General features: G+C 43.4%; 1 protein-coding gene across 36 annotated transcripts in view; it reads left to right on the top strand.

Annotated features, from left to right (window-relative positions):
• Nucleotides 1-17,567, top strand: part of Eif4g3 (eukaryotic translation initiation factor 4 gamma 3) — a 216,975-nt gene that overhangs the window by 150,359 nt on the left and 49,049 nt on the right. For 33 of the 36 annotated variants that reach the window (XM_076933915.1, XM_076933913.1, XM_076933909.1 and 30 more), the window contains 4 exons: nucleotides 1,574-1,662; nucleotides 7,236-7,482; nucleotides 12,397-12,530; nucleotides 13,669-13,791. In XM_076933915.1, the coding sequence (XP_076790030.1) occupies nucleotides 1,574-1,662; nucleotides 7,236-7,482; nucleotides 12,397-12,530; nucleotides 13,669-13,791 (593 nt within the window). Of the gene's footprint in view, nucleotides 1-1,573; nucleotides 1,663-7,235; nucleotides 7,483-12,396; nucleotides 12,531-13,668; nucleotides 13,792-17,567 lie in introns of those variants that run through there. The other 3 variants (XM_076933912.1, XM_076933910.1, XR_013110371.1) reach the window with 2 other exon arrangements.

The following is a 17,567-nucleotide window of genomic DNA, read 5'->3' as shown; positions in this document are numbered from 1 at the left end:
TTGCTTATCACATCCATTTTGCCCCCATCCTCACTCATGCAAAATATACTTGTCAATCGGTAGAAGAGCGTCTGTCCTGAGATGTATCTCTTACAGGGATGTGAGGTTTTTCATTCATTAACTCCTGGCTCCACTGAAGAGATGCTTTCCCTCTGGTAGACCACAAACAAAATAATAATAGCTGGTTGGTCTAACGTTTTCTTGCTGACTGTGTGGTCCCTGAAGAAAAAAGGATAAAGATAAATTGATTTGAGGTTCATCATCACAGATCTATAATGTTTGTGGCATTTCTGTGGTGCTGAATTAATTTTGAGAGTTTTGAATGTCCCTTCCTTTTTCTTATCCCCTAAAGAGTTTGTGTGCTGACAGAGTCTTTTGCTCTGGGCTTGCATATTCTTAATGTTTCTGTTAAGTGGCTTTCCTTGATCCTCCCAGTTATCTGTCCAGACCCTTCAGTCCTATCTAATGGCCACGGGCTGCCTTCTGTAGTGTCTCTCTAATGTTTCCTGCTTACCCTGTGACAGTTAAATTATAGACATATCATAGATTTTATATCTGTGTATTGACTAATTCTGGGAGATCTGTGAGTCTGCTGGCTATTTTTAAATCTTTCATGGCTGAGTTCCTGGCTTTAGTCCTCCACATCACTGTCACCACCACCACCAAAAACAAGAGGAAGGCCTTTATGAACTCAGTCTTCCATTTAGAATTTTGATCCATTAGAAATATATGATGAAAATTAACTTTTGTCAGTTTTACCCCAGTACCATGAAATACTTGTCCACTAGTATTGATCATAAATGATGGTGGGCATTGATCATAACCACTTTCCCTGGAAACCATATAGAGGGCTTTTGGAGCCTGATCCCAAACAAAATCCTGTCTTAGCTAACCTCATTCTTAAATTAAATAGTTAGCCTCAGCAGGGGATTACGAAGTGTCCGTGGTTAAAATGACACGGTTGCCTAGAAGGATCAGACCCAGGTATAGACTTTGCTCTCACGCCAGTCTGTGTTGTCCCGGTCTGATGTGCTGGCAACTTCAGAGTTTCCATCCTTAGATTTCCAGTCTGGAAATGCATGTGTAGACGTGACTCAGTCGTCTATAACCCAAGAATCAGGAGCTTTAAACTGTGAATTTGGGGACTGAGAATGGTGACATTTGCCCGGGAGCCAGAGGCAGGTGGATCTCTGCATTCAAGACCAACCTAGTCTACATAGAGTTCCAAGCCAATCAGTGCTTCATATTGAGATCTTACTTCAAAAATCACCCGTCAGACAAAACTTTACCTTCTGAATGCTCAGATGAGAGATGCTATGTCTCTTCTGAATCATGTGCCAGGTTCCTGTGTATCCTGTGTATCATACTGGAGTATCCGGCTGCCGGGGCAGGGCTGAGTTTGTGTCTAGCACACTTATTGGCAGTAGCTGAACTGCTGAGCCAATGACTTTCATTTGGCTCCTGGCCGCAGGTGAATTTCTGTGCTGCTGGGCTAGCATGCAAAGATGTTTTAGATCTCTTAATCCCCAGCAGGACTGCCCAGGTAAGTAACGGGACTGGTCTTGTATTTCAGTGCAAACAGCTACCACTGCGCCAAAGACGTGGAAGAAAACAAAGGAGCGGACCCGAACCCCAGATGAAGTGTTAGAAGCAGAGATGGAGGTGAGTGACAGTCTCTTCTGAGGCACCTTTTTTCTTCTTCTTTTTTTTTTTTTTCTTTTTTTCTACTGAGGCACTTTTTTTAAGACAATATTTTCCATTCTGTTCTTGGTCTGTCAAGCACAAAATATGTCAACAGGTTTTGTTTGTTTGATGTTTGATTTCCTTGAATAATTGTTGCTCCTCTTTTGGAATACCTCTTCTAAATAGTTAACTCTTCCTAGTTGAAAGTGTGTGTGTGTGTGTGTGTGTGTGTGTGTGTGTGTGTGTGTGTGTGATATATTTGTATATTGGTGTGGATGTGTGTATCCAGGTACATGCATGTGCATTGGGTGTGTATAGACCAGAGGTCAATGGGTGTGTCTTCCTCCATCCCTGTCAACCATAACTTTGAGACCATCATTCCTAATCCTGGATGCTGAGCACTTGGGATGTGCCTGGCTCCTCCTTGAGGACCTGAAGTCAAGCAGTTGTTCACACCTTGCACGTCATCCTGCACTTTGCCAGCTGACTACACTCATTCCCTTAGCCCCCACTCTCCTACATGTTACTGAAGCTACAACAATAATATTAACCTAGAGAGATTATTTTGAGAACACTGTATTTTTCTAATTGGTAAAGGAAAAGGGTTGTTTACAACTTGGGCCTGAACTGGGAAGAGAAATTCTCAGCCTCTCTCTCCATTGAAGCAACTTTTATTTATTTGTGTTTGTATGCCTGTTCTTGTGTCATGAATCATGTATCAAAAACCATCCTGTGGAGTCAGTCCTTTCCTTCTACCTTCATGTGGTTTCTGGGGATGCAGCTCACCCATCAGCCTTTCAAGGGGAACATTATCTATTGAGCCACTTTACTGCCTAAGGCTGCTTTTCAATAATTTCTTGATGAGCTCTTTGGAGCTAATAAAAGCTTGCATCTAGTTCACACAGCCAACAGTAGTATCCTTTGTTGCTTCCTCTGTCATGTCATTTTCCTTCCATGATGCTCTGTTGATGTCACAGTGAGTTGCCTAGCAACCACTAAAGAGGTGTGTGAGTGTGACTTCATTGTGCTTCTGAGGGACAAGATTTAGCACTAAGTTTGAGAGGTGCAAGTAGTTGGTGTCTACCCTGAAGCTTGACAAGAAAATGATGTTCCTACAGAGAATAAGATACTTCCTAGAGGCAGGGGAGTCGCACACAGGCCGGGTATGCCTTGATCTTTACAAGTAGATTCCTCTTGAGATTCAACTGAGTTTGGCTCACTCACTTTATTTTCCTTTTTGTATTTTGTGCTCCGACCCAATTTCTCAGAGGATACGGAATGGATGGACCGCCCACCATTCCTATGCCTTGCCTTAGTGTGGAGGTCCACAGACCTGTACATTTCAGGTTGGATAGTATGTGCTTAAAGTTGGTTATTCCTCCCACAGCTCTTCAGGCCTGGCACACCCCAGTCTGTCAGTTGGGGAACTGGGACTGTGTTCCAGTAACCTTATTGGTGGGCACTGAAATTTGAATTTGTATATAAAAAGACACATACCTTTTTTTGGTTTTTCCATCATTGCAAGGATAAAACTGATCCTTAACGTGTACAGTTTATGAAAGCAGTTGGTGAGCAGTTGGGAGAGCCACTGCCTTCCTCACCACACACTATAGAAAACCTCGGGTAGGGAGGCTAGGGAGGTAGTGGCTACACAGGTCAGGAATGGGATGCTCTCCCACAGCACCTACCACAGCTCCTAGCACCCACAGTGGGTGGTTCATAACCATCTCTACAGCTTCAGTTCTAGGGGATCTCATGACTTCTGGCTTCCGTGGGCACTGCACTCATGTGAAAATGCACATGTGCACAAACACTCACACATAAGTGATGTATTTTATAATATTTAAAATATTTTCTGTTGCTGGGCAGTGGTGGCACACGCCTTTAATCCCAGCACTTGGGAGGCAGAGGCGGGCGGATTTCTGAGTTGGAGGCCAGCCTGGTCTACAGAGTGAGTTCCAGGACAGCCAGGGCTACACAGAGAAACCCTGTCTTGGGGGAAAAAAAATTTTTTTTTTCTGTTTTTTATAGTCTTCATTCAGAATCCTTAGTCCTGAGCCTCTCCTCCAGCAATGATTATTAGCACAGTTAACTGAATACTAGATGCTTTTGCCTTAATTCCCACTATTGGTCTCGCTCTTTCTTACTTTATTTTCTCAGCCTTTAATGTAATTTAGGCACATTGTTGGTTGCTTGTGCCTTTAGTCCCAACACACAGGAGGCAGAGGCTGGTGGATCTCTGAGTTTGAGCCAGCCTAGTCTCCAGGACAGCCAGGGCGCTACATAGAATCCCTGTCTTGAAAAACCATAGATAACTCTTACTCTCTTGCTCTCTTGCCTCTCTGCCCCCGTCCCCTCCCCCCTTCCCTTCCCCCTCTTTCCACGTGGTCATGGCCAGCCTCTACTTCTCTACTCTCTCTCTCTCTCTGCCTCTACTACCCTCCTGGCTCCCCTCCTCATGCCCTCAATAAACTCTATTCTATACAAAAAAAAAAAAAAAAAAAAAAAACCCATAGATAAGTAAGTAGATAGATAGATAGATAGATAGATAGATAGAATGTTCTGTCCCCTTTTTGTTGGTCACTGGATACCCACTTTTCGTTCTGACTTCTGTAATTGGTAGGCAGTGTTAATAGTAGTATTGTTAATAATATTAGTGACAATGTTATAATGGTATTCTTTTTTAAGTTTTTTTATGATTCATTTATTTTATGTGCATTGGTGTTTGCCTACGTGTGTTTGTGTGAGGGTGCTAGAACCTGTAGAACTGAAGTTGCAGACACTTGTGAGCTGCCATGTGGGTGCTGGGAATTGAATCTGGTCCTCTGGAAGAGCAGTCCAAGTTAACTGATGACTTATCTCTCCTGTTCATATAATAAAGGTGGTTCCTTCTTCCACCCTTCACCCTCCAGGATTTCTTGTATAACCCTGACTGTCCCAGAACTCTGGAGACCAGACTGTCCTGGAACTCAGAGATCTTCCTACCTCTGCCTAAGCGTTGGGATTAAGAGGGTGATCCACCACTGCCCGGCTGATAATGTCATTTTTTTGTCTTGTTTATTCTTTTTTTTATTCCCCCTTTCTTAGAAGAGGCCTCACTTTACAGCCCCGCATGTCCTGGAATTCTCTGTATAGACCATACTGGCTTTGAATGCAGAGATTTGATTAGCACTGTGTCCCTTCAGCCCTGCTCTCTCAGACTTTGGAATAAAGAGTTAACACTGTTCATCGACTTTGTGAACTCAACTTTGCTCCTGGAGTTTTTATTGGGTTGAGCCCTGTGGCATTCTGTGTGTCTCCTCAGGGATTTTGTATGGCTACATTCTGTATGGCTACATTGTGGTTACTCTTCCCCACAGGCTACCTCGTGCTGCTTTTGTGGTTGCAATCGCAATCGAATTTCCAAATGTCACCTTTCCTTTATTTCCCTGCTGCTGATTTTAGGAAATGGCTTTTACCAACACATTTTGCAAGGTCTGACGTAAGACTTTTAAGAATTGTGATGTGCTTAGCTCTTTAGTTCTGTAGGGACTTTTGCTCTTCTGAGTGTCCTGAGATGCCATGGTCCCTCCCACCTGCTGAAATCTGTGAAGTCAGGAAGAACTCCTCAGTCATCCGCACTGAACAGAACACTGCACCTCCATTCCTTGTCAGTTTACTCAGGGCATCCTGGATGCTGGGTGCAGGAAACAGGGCCCATCTCCCAGTCAGCTTTACCCAATCTTCTTTTTTTCAAAAGTTGAAAGTGGCCTACTTTTCTAGGCCATTTTCTTGGAATTTGATGTCTGATGTCTGCATTTGAAGGTTTATATTGCTTTTTTTTTTTTTTCCAGACTAGTCCTCAAGTGGCTATGCATGGTTATCTGCTGATTTTTAGAAAATTGGCTATGTTGCCTAGCATGACCTTGAATTTCGTGTGGGGGGTGGGTGTGTGTGTGTGTGTGTGTGTGTATGTGTTTGTGTTGTATATGCATAAGAGGATAGTCTGTAGGGTTTGTTTGTTTCTTTTCCCCTACCTTGTCGTTTGGGGATCAAAATCAAATCAGGTTTTGCTGTAAGTACCTTTGCTCACTGAACCATCCTGCCTGCCTGCGGTATCAGCTTTTTACTCTGTTGCCGAGTATCAGAACACTGGCCCTCATGCTTGGATAGAAGCAGTTTTCCTATGACCAGTGTGTTCAGCCCAGATTTGAACTTCTAACCCTTCTCCCTCCTCCGTATTGCTGAAACTTTTGGCATGAGTGATTTCTGTTATTAAATATTAGGTGTTTTTCCATCTTGATTCCTTTTATATGGTGCTTGGAATTGAACTCAAAGCTTCACAAGGTCTTGTTATGTAGTGAAAGCATGCTTTGGACTTGAATTCCTCCCACTCCTATAGTGTTTACTTTTTCTTTTCTTTTTTGATAGCTTGTGTATGTGTGTCTGTGTGTGTGCGTGACTACATGTACTAGGATCATATAGGTGTAGGTCTTTTGGATCATGGGTATCTACTTGTAAGACTTTAAAATTTGTGTCTTTCCTTGTTATCTGATACATTGTAGGAACACCTTACTAGTGTTTTTCAATACTAAATAATAATAAAGAAGACATGTTTGAGGTTAACAGAATTGTGTCATAAATCAGGTAAAGTGTTCCATGTGCAGGACAGGCTTTGGCACAAGACTGTAGTATAGTGGTCTGTTATAGTAGCACACTTTGGCTCATCTGCTCGACATTAAAGTGCTAAAGTGCCATTGGCATCTCGTGGGTGCTGGATGGGTAGGCTTGTCTTCAGAGTGCTCCCTTCACCAGACACACTTCATTCACAGAGAACCCAGATGCACACGAAGGCCTTTGATGTGTTTAGTCCCACATGTTGGTGCCAACACCAAGACTTTTGATAGATATAAGCTAGTAGATGATTTTGTGTTTCTTGGCCTAAGAGATAGTGCTGTGAGTAGTTTTCTGTAAATGATTTGTGTGTATTTCTCATGCATGGTTATGGTTCAGACAAGTTAGTAGATCGTTAACTAACCTGTGGCTTCCTTCCTTGTAAAGTAGAATATGACTATCATAGTTGGAGGCCTGCAGGAGCCTCTGCCCTCTAGTGTCTCTTGCTTTTTGATCAGCTGTGGCAAGAAAGTCACAATTACTTGGGTTCTGAGTAGGACTACTCATCCCTTTGCCATCTTCTTTCGGGAACTAGCAGTTCTTACCTGAGCGTAGTAGTTGACGCCTTTAGTCCTTGTGACTAATAGGTAGAGGTGGACGGGTCCTTGAGTTCCAGCATGGTGTACACAGTGAGTTCTAGGGTAGCCAGTACTACACACAGAGAAACCCCGAAAGACAGGCCAGTCCTTTCATATTAACCTTGGCTACATTAGTCACAGGTGAGCACATTTCAGTAGCTGTCTGAACTGTCACATGATAGGTGGGGAGATGGTTGAAAACTTGTTCTCGTGGCATGTGCTGAGTGCAGACCTGTTGGGTGGCATGTTTTCCTGTGTATATTGTCTACAATAGACAGTATTTATGTTGTAATGTGAGTTCCATCTTTACTTACACTCTAGCCTAAGGCTGAAGAAGAGCTTTCAGTTGACAGTGTCCTTGATCCTGAGCAAGAGAAGATGAGCCAAGGGTTTCCGTTTGAGAGAGACCCCTCTGCCCTGCAGAGAGTGCAAGCTGAGGAAGAAAATGGAGAAGCAGCTGAGCCTATACGCAATGGTGCTGAGAGCACTTCTGAGGGGGAAGGAGGAGATGCTAATTCAGGCTCTACGGACAGCTCTGGTGATGGGGTCACATTCCCATTTAAAGCAGGTAAGCTGTCCCTGACTTCTGTCCCTTCTCTGTTTCCTGTGTGGTCTTAACGAAATATCTTCACAAAGTGATGGCAGGAGCTTACCATAAAATAAGGATTACAGGACAGGTTAACCCAACGTGGATTTAATGACTAGTAAATCTAAAGTCCTCTCTAAACCTTCACTGCCTCAACACAGCAGCCAATGGAACCTGCAGAGCAGGTTGTTAACATTCAGTAGGACAAGTCTGTTGTCATCACATTAGTCTAAAAGGGTGTTGTAGTCACAACCAGCGCCCTGAAGACAGGCCTCCCCTCCCTCTGGATTCAGGTGTTTTGTCTTTCCTCTGACTGAACTCTCTTAGTGACTGAACAAGTATATAGCCCAGCAGGTGGAATGGATGCGCCTCATTGGGAGGTGGGGGGGGAAGGTGTACAGAATTATCGAGATCCAGGTTCTCCTGTCTACGACAACATGTGTGCATTCACACCCCGACCTAGCAGGATGCAGCTCAGTCTTCAGCACTTCAGAAACCAAATCATGGTCAGCTGGTTCTGCAGGCCATGATTGCTGTGGACTGTCAGGGGGGTTATGCTGTCAGTATGTTCAGCTGTGACTCCTTGGATATGAACGTTGGGCTCAGGGAAAAGGTTTTTTTCCTGTACCAGTGGAAAGTAAAGTTCATAAAACAGACTTTGAATGTAAAAGTGCTAGACTTGCAATAACCCAGGCCAGGGTGTTTCAGAATGCTGCTTTTAATTCTGTTTATGCTGTGAAATTATAGAGCATTAAGCAATAGTATCCTAAAGAATAGTAATGAAACAATGTTGCTACGGTTTTCTGTGGGCTGAGTGGTGTAGCTGAGAGTCTTCTATCAGTTCCGCCTTTATCATGAAGTCCTTATTCATTCTGTGATGGATTGAGTCATTGTCTCACTGTGTGGCCCAGTGTGTCAGTCTCCCTGCCTCAACCTACTGAGGGATGGATTATAGGCTATTTCATAAATGTATACAATTCACTCTGATCCTTTTTGTCACTGCTGGCATCCATCCTCTCTGAACGTTTTTTGTAGTTGGGAATATTGGGAAACCACTAAGCTCTACTTCCTTTGTTGAATTACTAATTTTTAAAATGTTGGTTTAATTTTAAATGCTAGGACCCTGTTCTCCTACTGAGCTATCACAGCCCTGTTTTACATTTCAACAGAACTCACTCTATATCCCAGGCTGACCTTGACCTGCAGTTCTTACGCCTCAGCCTCCAGAAGAGCTGGGATTGCATGTGTGTGCCACCAGGCCTGGCCTGTGGTGTAAGCACTGCTGCACCCAGTTCCCCCAGGTGGTAGGCTTATCTAAATCATCGTGTCCCATTCTTACAGCACATGGAATTTAGCAACGATTAGCAAAACAGTTTTGTATAAAAATTTATTTTTTAAACTGTAGGAGTGATGTCCCACCAGATTACTAAACACTGATGGTGACCACCAGCCTTTTCTTCATAATTGTAATGGCAGTGCTGTCGTTGCCCGGTTACTTGGTCCAGCTGTCTAATGGCCATCTGATTTCCTTCGATCTTGGAATCCTTGTGTAGCAGTAAAGTTAGGAAAGGGTTGGTTTACGTCCTAAGCCCCAATAGTTACCCACTTTCTAATAAGTATAGTTATGTGAGACAGGCTTGGTTTGAAAACATCTTAAGGTGAGTCTCTTGGGGTACAAACCCTAAGAACACAGGGTCCAGCCTGCTACTGGGACATGATCTGGGGCTTCAAATTTTATGTAATAAAAGGCACAGTTTACAAGTGCCTGTAACTCCAGTTCCAGGGATCCATGCCCTCCGGGCCTCTGCAGGTGCTTCTTTCTAGTGCACAGCCTCTTTAAGTTTTTAAGCTCAGGAGCCTGGAGAGAGCCCTCAGCGGTTAAAAGCACTGACTGCTCTTCCAGAGGCAGAGTTCAACTCCCAGCAACCACACGGTGGCTCACAACCATCTGGAATGGGATCCGATGCCCTCTTCTGCTGTGTCTGAAGACAGCAGTAGTGTACTCAAATACATAAATTTTTAAAAAGTTTTTAAGCTGAAATTTTTCTTAAATGAAAGTGAGGTTAAACAGTTTATACAACACAGAGACAAGCCAAATTCCTATGGCAAAATACTAATTCAAAATTTGTAATAAAAAGAAGAACTAAGGTAGCCCTGGTGGTCCACACTGTCACCCTAGCACTCTTAAGTTGAGCTTCACAGTGAAACCCTGTTTCTAAAACATAAAGCCACGGGTTAGGCTGGCTGGCTGGCTGGCTGGCTTGCTTGCTTGCTTTTTTTGTTTTGGGGGTTTTGTTTGTTTGTTTTTCTTTTTTGTTTTGTTTGTTTGTTTTGGTTTTTCGAGACAGGGTTTCTCTATGTAGTCCTGGCTGTCCTGGAACTCACTCTGTAGACCAGGCTGGCCTCGAACTCAGAAATCCGCCTGCCTCTGCCTCCCAAGTGCTGGGATTAAGGGCGTGCACCACCGCTGCCACCACCACCCGGCTAGGCTTTCTTATTAGCATACATACACTTAGGTTCTTCAAATTAAACTGAAGACGAAGATGAAAATCCTTTCTCTAGCTGGCTAGACTCTCGTTGTCTGAAATAAACTATTTTTTATTATGTTTGTTTTTCTCTTTAAAGTAGCCTTTCCATGTGAACAGCTACTTGGCTGACTTTGTTTCCCATGAAGCTAAAGTCTCGTCTGGCTTCTTATTTCTTTTTGGCCTTCCTGGCTTGATGGTCCTTGTATGTCCTTAAGAGCGTGGATGGCTGGGTGGTGATGGAACCAGCTTTTAATCCCAGTGCTAGGGAGGCAGAGGCAGGAGGATCTCTGTAAACTTTGGGACAACCTTGTCTACAGATCTCATTCCAGGACAGCCAAAGCTACTTATGGAAACCATGGAAACTGTTTTGAAAAACATGAATAAAAGTGAGCCTGGCCGCAGGCTCTGCTGAGGGTGTGTAGACACTGCCTGCACCTCGCTTCCAGCTGTCATTTGGAATCTCTGTTCTTCATCAGCGATCTAGATGCCTATGCTAACTTTGATGCTGGGGGATGAAGGGGAGGGGGATGCCCAGCCTTAGGGGAATGAGCTGAGGTGGAACACAGCCTTGAATGGTGGCCAAAAGACTGCTGATCTCTGACCTTGTAGCTTTCTCTGACTGAACTGGATGCTAGTAGCTTCTGGAGATGTGACATTCTTGCTTATTCTGTGACTGAAAACCTAGCCTTAGAGATTAACACATACTGTATAGCAGCCAGTTTACCAAGAGCCCTATTGTAGACCAGGCTAGTTAAATCCTTGTGAACCAGAGAGGAAAGGGAGTCACTCACACAGAAAACCCACACATGGGATGGAGCAGGAAAATGGCTACATCACTACAGTTGGATAGGAGCATGGATGAATAGATGGATGGATGGCTCAGAGCCCCCCCAAGCCAAACCATCATCTTTATTTCTTTTCTCTAGCCTTTTTATAGATAAAAGTTCTTAGAAAATTACCTCAGAGATAAAATGTTGCACAAAAGAGGAGCTACAGAAGGATGTTGACATTAAGTTCAAAGCAGTGTTTCATTCTATAAGCTCAGTTTTTCATGACCTTGACTTATACTACACACCTGTGGCTTCTTCCTTGGACCTCACGCTTTTCCTTGAACACAAACCACAAACTTAATGCGTTTCCCTCAACACTAAGATGTCCCAAGGCCATATCTCCTTTTAATAGAATATGAAAGCTCATTGTATTTCTTTCTTTCTTTTTTTTTTTTTTTTTTTTTGGTTTTTTTTTTGGGGGGGGTTTGGGGGGGTTGGGGTTTTTTTGGTTTTTGGTTTTTGGGGTTTTTTTTTGGTTTTTTGAGACAGGGTTTCTCTGTGTAGCCCTGGCTGTCCTGGAACTCACTCTGTAGACCAGGCTGGCCTCGAACTCAGAAATCCGCCTGCCTCTGCCTCCCAAATTCTGGGATTAAAGGTGTGCGCCACCACCACCTGGCTCATTGTATTTCTTAATATGCAGCCTTTACTTACTGTTATGAGCAGTGGGCAATTCTCTTCTTGATTCTACCTTTGTTACATCTTATTAGCAAAACAACTAAAACCAAGATTATTTGAATCAAATCAAGAATTCTGTGAAATTATTAATTCATCTAAACTGAACTAATTTATGAAAGTTCCTCTTTATGTTAATCTGCATGAAGTCTGTTCAGTAGGGTGGGCTAATGCCTAGGGATTATTATATTAATTATACAATGACAGGAAAGACACATTAGTTGCAAGAAGTAATCCCGAGATGAAGTCTCTTTGGGACATTTCCTCATACTGCTCACCGCTTGCAGACATGCAGAAGTGGTGGCCATCTCCAGGAAGGCCACCTGTTATTATCCCTAGCCTAGCCTAGGTGGCGCCTGACACTTTGAGTTTGCATCTTTGTTTCCTTGAGGATGTAAAGTAAATATTGAAACCTGTTTAGTGCTTCACTGCCCCACGCTTTGGGGCTAAGTGCTCTCTCTGGTCAAGAGAGAGAGTGGGGGATGAAGGCACAAGAGATTCGAAGAATGGAGACAAACCAGAGTGTGTGACCAAGTCTCGTTTTTCATTTATTGTCTCTCTCCCTTATTGTCTCCTCCTTGCAAGGAAATCCTGGGTATTTATAAGCACAAGCAGGGGAACACAGCTGAAGACACTTTACCACGTGCACCTTGCAGCTGGGGTCACTAAACAGCAAAACAAGATATGTGGGATAAACAAGATGTTTATCAGAGTGTGCTCAGCTGTTGTACGCTGTGAAAACAAGTCTCTTATCAGGGTATATGGCTCAAGATGGCTGCAAAGTTGATAGCCGCTTTCTGCTAGAAGTCAGCTCCCAACGGAAACCGGTTTAGACAAATGATTTCTGCTTGTGCTGTTCTTCTTAGAGTCCTGGAAGCCTGCAGATACAGAAGGCAAGAAGCAATATGACCGGGAGTTCCTGTTGGACTTTCAGTTTATGCCTGCCTGTATCCAAAAACCAGAAGGCCTGCCTCCTATCAGCGATGTGGTTCTTGACAAGGTAAGCCATGTAATCTGAGCGTTGAGTACAGACTGGTTCAGTGCACGAAGCTCTGAGGAACTGTTAGATCACAGGGATTAAAATATGTAATGGTTAAAAACTGGCTGTTGCCAGAATATTGTTGTCTTTTTTTAGGTTACTGGAAGTTGTTTCTTTTAGATTTTATTTCATTATGTATATGAGTGTTTGCTTGCATGTAAGCATGCAGTCTCCAAGGAGGTCAGAAGTGGGTGTCACATCCCTTGGAACTGGAGTTGAAGGTAGTTGAAGTTGAACCACTGTGTTGATGCCAGGAACCGAAATCCCTGGTGCCCTTCAAGAATAAGTTCCCTTTACAGCTCCGCCTTCTCTCTAGCCCTGGGGATGGTTTTTAAAGTATATTAATATGTGTGTTTATCGAGGCCCTCTTCTCTGAGTTGGAGGAAGCAAGGCTGCATTCATAGAGCATTCTCTCCTTCTGAATGTAGGGAGTCACAGCAGCAACAAGGAGGGTCGGAAACCAGAGCAGAGGTATTTAGAAGATGAAACCTAGGTAGCAGGCAACATCATTCAGATATTGTATGTCTCAAAACTTTCCCAATAGTTATTCAAATCTCAACAGTAACCAAAGTCCCCAGTCTTTTGCATAGACTTTTAATAAATATTTATTACTTTCTGTGTGTGGGTGTTTGCCAGCACGTATGTTTGTGTATCACATATGTGCCTACTGTCCATAGAGGCAAGAAGGGGGTGTCAGATCCCCTAGGTCTAGAGTTACATATATGGTAAGTTGCCATGTAGCTGCTGGGAACTCAAGTCCTCTGCAAGAGCAACACGTGCTCTTAACCACTGAACCATCCCCTCTGTCCCCAGCATCCTTTTTACAATTGGTTTATATAGTGCACAATAAAAGTTAATGCAGTTCAGCCTTGTTTCTTATGTAATGCGTAGGGCGTGGGGTTGGGTGGTGGTTAAAGCACTCACCCGACAGGCCTTATCATTCCTGGATGACACTCACATCCCAGCAGCTTTGAGCTAGTTTTCTGAGGGAGAGTCAGTGCTTACCTCGTCAACTCACATCAGTGACGTCTGTTAATTCTGTGGCACTGAATGCACTGCCCCACGTGTTCTTCAAGCTCTTCTGTGCTTCTTCATGCAGATCAACCAGCCCAGATTAACAATGCGGACCCTGGATCCTCGAATTTTGCCTCGAGGACCTGACTTTACCCCAGCCTTTGCAGATATTGGAGGAAGGCAGACGCCTGGTGGAAGAGGCGTGCCTGTAAGTGCCAGTTCCCTACCACAACCCAGTCAGTTAGGAAGCTGTGGCAGACACTGTGTCTAAGCACAGGGAGCGGCTTCTATATGCTAAGTCCTATGATCAAGAAGAGGCAAAGACTGTCCTCCGTAACCATGCCCATATGGTATTAAAGCAAATGCATGGTGCACCTGCACTGCTTTACTGCAGTGACTTGATCTGCTCTTTGTCTCCGCTCTGTTGAAGTTGACCGGCACATGCTTTTGCTATAGAACCAGCCTTGGGTAGGATTCTGGGATGTCATGGTTTCCTAGAGATTCCAGTGGCTCTCAGCTAATCCTCTCTTTGTTTCTACAGATTTACAGAGTGCAGAGCGGGCATGGATTGCCAATTGTGGAAATAAGCCCAGCCCCAGCCTGCACTCCACTGGCAGTGTTTCTCTCACCCGAGTTGCTTACCTGTAGGGAAGTGCTAGATCTTTTTTTAAAGACATGTCTGTGATGATGTAGTTTTTTGTTTGTTCTTATTTACTATAGGCCATGAAGTCAAAATATAGGCAAATGGCATCTCCAGAAGCATAGTGTTAGTAACCTGTAGGTTGTCATACACACAGGAGTGGCACCACCAGTGTATCTGCACTGTGTGCCACACTGTAGGCTCTGTGTGCTCCCTGCAACGTAGATCAGAGGAAGCGTGGGGAATACTGGGTCTTCTCTCCATGGGAGGTCTGTGCTCTCCGAATTGCTTGATGTAGCTCCTAGTCACTCATCGAAAGGACAAAGTGAGGGCTCTCCTTGCAGTACATCTTCTCAGTGCTTCTTGCCAGCTCCTCGTTCATTGTTTTCCAGTAGTTGATGCCACAGGAATTGAGAACAAGCTATATCTCTTGTAAAATAGTGACACTAGAAATGAAATTTTAAAGTGACTTTTTGGGAAGACGGAGAGGTGGCTTAGTAAAGTGCTCTGCACACAGCCTCAGGACCTGAGTTCTGTCCCCAGAACAGAACTCATGGGAAAAGCCAGGTGTAGATGGGCTAGTGCTCACCTGTAACCCCAGCACCTCATTTCCAGTGTGTCATAACCACTTTACCGGATTCCATGTGTGGGTGTGTTCAGGTGCACGTATATAAATAGTGTGTGGAAGTCACTCACTGTTAGTACTGTTTCACTATATAGCACTACAAGGTACTATTTTCTTTTAAAGGATACTATTATAGTTATTATTTATAGTGTCAGTGCAAACTAAAGCTCTCACCTCAGTGTAAGAGTTATTCTAGAACTGGAAAGATGGCTTAGAGGTAAGAGCACTGGCTGCTCTTCCAGAGGTCGAGTTCAATTCCCAACAACCACATGGTGGCTCGTGACCATCTATAATGAGATCTGGCGCCCTCTTCTGGCATATGTACATACTAAATAAATAATTTTTTTTGTTTATTTTCAAGCTAAATTCGAGTGATCAAGGTCCAAGAACACAAATCTGGGTTTCTTCAAATGCCCTACTCTAATTTGGTGGCAGTTCTGTGACTTTTTTTTAGTAAAAGAACAAAAGAATGTCACTCTTTAAATACACCAATGAAGATTTTAGGTAAAGGGTTATAGCCAGACAGGGGAATCTTGGCTTCTGGCCTCACAGGCTGTCTGATATTCCAGTCGCTTAGATTAGTAGACGATAGGGTTTGTTAGTACATCCCAAAGAATTCCCTAATGATCCCTTATGTCAAACCCAGAAGTGGCCAAAGAATAGCTTATTAAGGGTTCTAATGATAGTCCAGGACAGGCTGGCTTTAAGCCTGTGACATTGAGCTTTCCACCTTCCAGGAGCTCAATCAGTTTGCCTTGCATAACCTTTTAACACGGGTGGCTTTTTGTCTGGGAACTTGAAGTGGGTAAGGAGAGGTGCATGAGTTGGTCTCACTTGCAGGTTATAATATCACTCGAGGCCTCCTCATTGGTGTTTGCAGTAGTTTTTGTAAATGATTATCCTCAAATATGCATTGTGTGATTCTTCTTTATATAGGGTGTATAAACATATGATACACATGTGCCAAAGGGTACATGCCTATGGGCAGACCAAGGACCATATCTAGTTTGCCCCTCGATCACAGATGACCTTATTTTTTTTTGAGACAAGGGTCTTTATGGAAGGTAGGGCTTGCTGTTTCAGCTACACTGGCTCACAGCAGGCTTTCAGGATGGTGTGTCTGCTCCCCATCCACCATCACTGAGATTGCAGATGTGCACTGTCACTCTGAGTGCTGTCTTTAAATGTGTGCTGGGGATGTGGCGCCTGCATGTTAACACCTGTTCTGTCTTGCCAGGCCTTCTTTCTGTGACCTGTCCATCATTTGATCTCAGATCCTTTTCTCCAAGTACATCTGGTCTGGTGTGTTTTATATCCAAGTGTGGGTTAAGTTGTTTATTTGTAATTATCCACACAAGCTGCCTCAGGAATATAACCTTGATCATAAAATCCAGACAGCCTTTGGCTAACTGGGTATCTTACCAGAGCTGTGTGGGCTGGATCCTGTGTAGAAGACTCATTTATAAGTAAATGTCCTTAGTCTGCTTCTGAATCTGTCCCTGATGGAATGTTCCTGTCTTTAGTGCCTCTCAGTTAAACCATGTCTCATACCTTATCTGGCCTGCTTTTGTTTTTGTTTTCTTTTAATGTTTGCTAAAACATTTGAGATCCTGCCATCTGTTCTGTGTCCTTTCTTGGTACATTTGACAGTATTAACGAGGATTTGAACTTTCATCCTGACGCCCGATTGGTACTGCCATTTCAAGTCCTTGATTGATGGTTGGTGTAAGGGATGACTTGGAACATTTAGGTGAAAATGCTTTTAAGCTTATTGACCTAGGTTAGGACCATATTTGACCTGAACACTCCATTTTTATGGCACGTTAGTTTGTATTTTTCCCCAGAGTTCTCTGTGTATTTAAAAGTGCAGCATTGTGGTATTAAATGAGATACTATTGTGGTTTGCGTCTTATGAAGACTTTTTTCTGTACTGTATAAAATCCTCTTAAAAGTAACACAAATATTTACAGCATTTGAATGATTTATCAGAAGAAAATCCAGATTGTCATTGTGTAACAAGGCTGAGAACTGAAGCACAGTCTTCATTCCATGGTTAGTCTTGAGCAGTAGTGCCGGGTGTGCTGGCATTCCAGTTCAGGAGAGCCTAAACTTTAGGAAATCCTGCCTGTAGCCCCAAATAAGGACACGCAGCTCCAATTCCAGCGGAGACCGGTGAATTTCTTTGAGTAGTACAAGGCCAGCCAGGGCCCTGTAGTGAGACTAGGGAAAGGGAAGTAGAATTCAAAACCCAATAAAGGAAGGTGACCTAAAAACATGTAAGGTGGCAGGTGTGTTTTCTACATACAAACTATAGCTTTAAAAGTTTATTTATGTAAGATTGTAAAAAACATGCATGTGTCTCCGTGGATTTGCACGTGTATGTGTGCAGTAACTGCAGAGGCCAGAAGAGAGCATTGGACCCAAGGAACTGGAGTTCATGGCATTTGTGAGCTGCTTTACATGGGTGCTGGGAACTCCAGTCCTTGGCAAAAACAGTAGGTACTATTTTTTTTTTTTTTTAAGATTTATTCATTTGTTTTATGTAGATGAGAACTCTATCTGTGTGATCCCAAGATAGATGGTTGTGAGCTACCATATGGTTGCTGGAATTTGAACTCAAGACTTTTGGAAGAGTAGACAGTGCTCTTAACTGCTGAGCTATCTCTCCAGCCCTTTAAAATTATGTATATGTGTGTTCCTGTGTTTATTTGTTGTGTAT

The sequence above is a fragment of the Arvicanthis niloticus genome, chromosome 5 (genome assembly GCF_011762505.2).
Source record: "Arvicanthis niloticus isolate mArvNil1 chromosome 5, mArvNil1.pat.X, whole genome shotgun sequence".
NCBI classification, from domain to species: Eukaryota; Metazoa; Chordata; class Mammalia; order Rodentia; family Muridae; genus Arvicanthis; species Arvicanthis niloticus.
The sequence above is the reverse complement of the archived record's forward strand: the minus strand, read 5'-3'. Positions and strand labels throughout refer to the sequence as shown.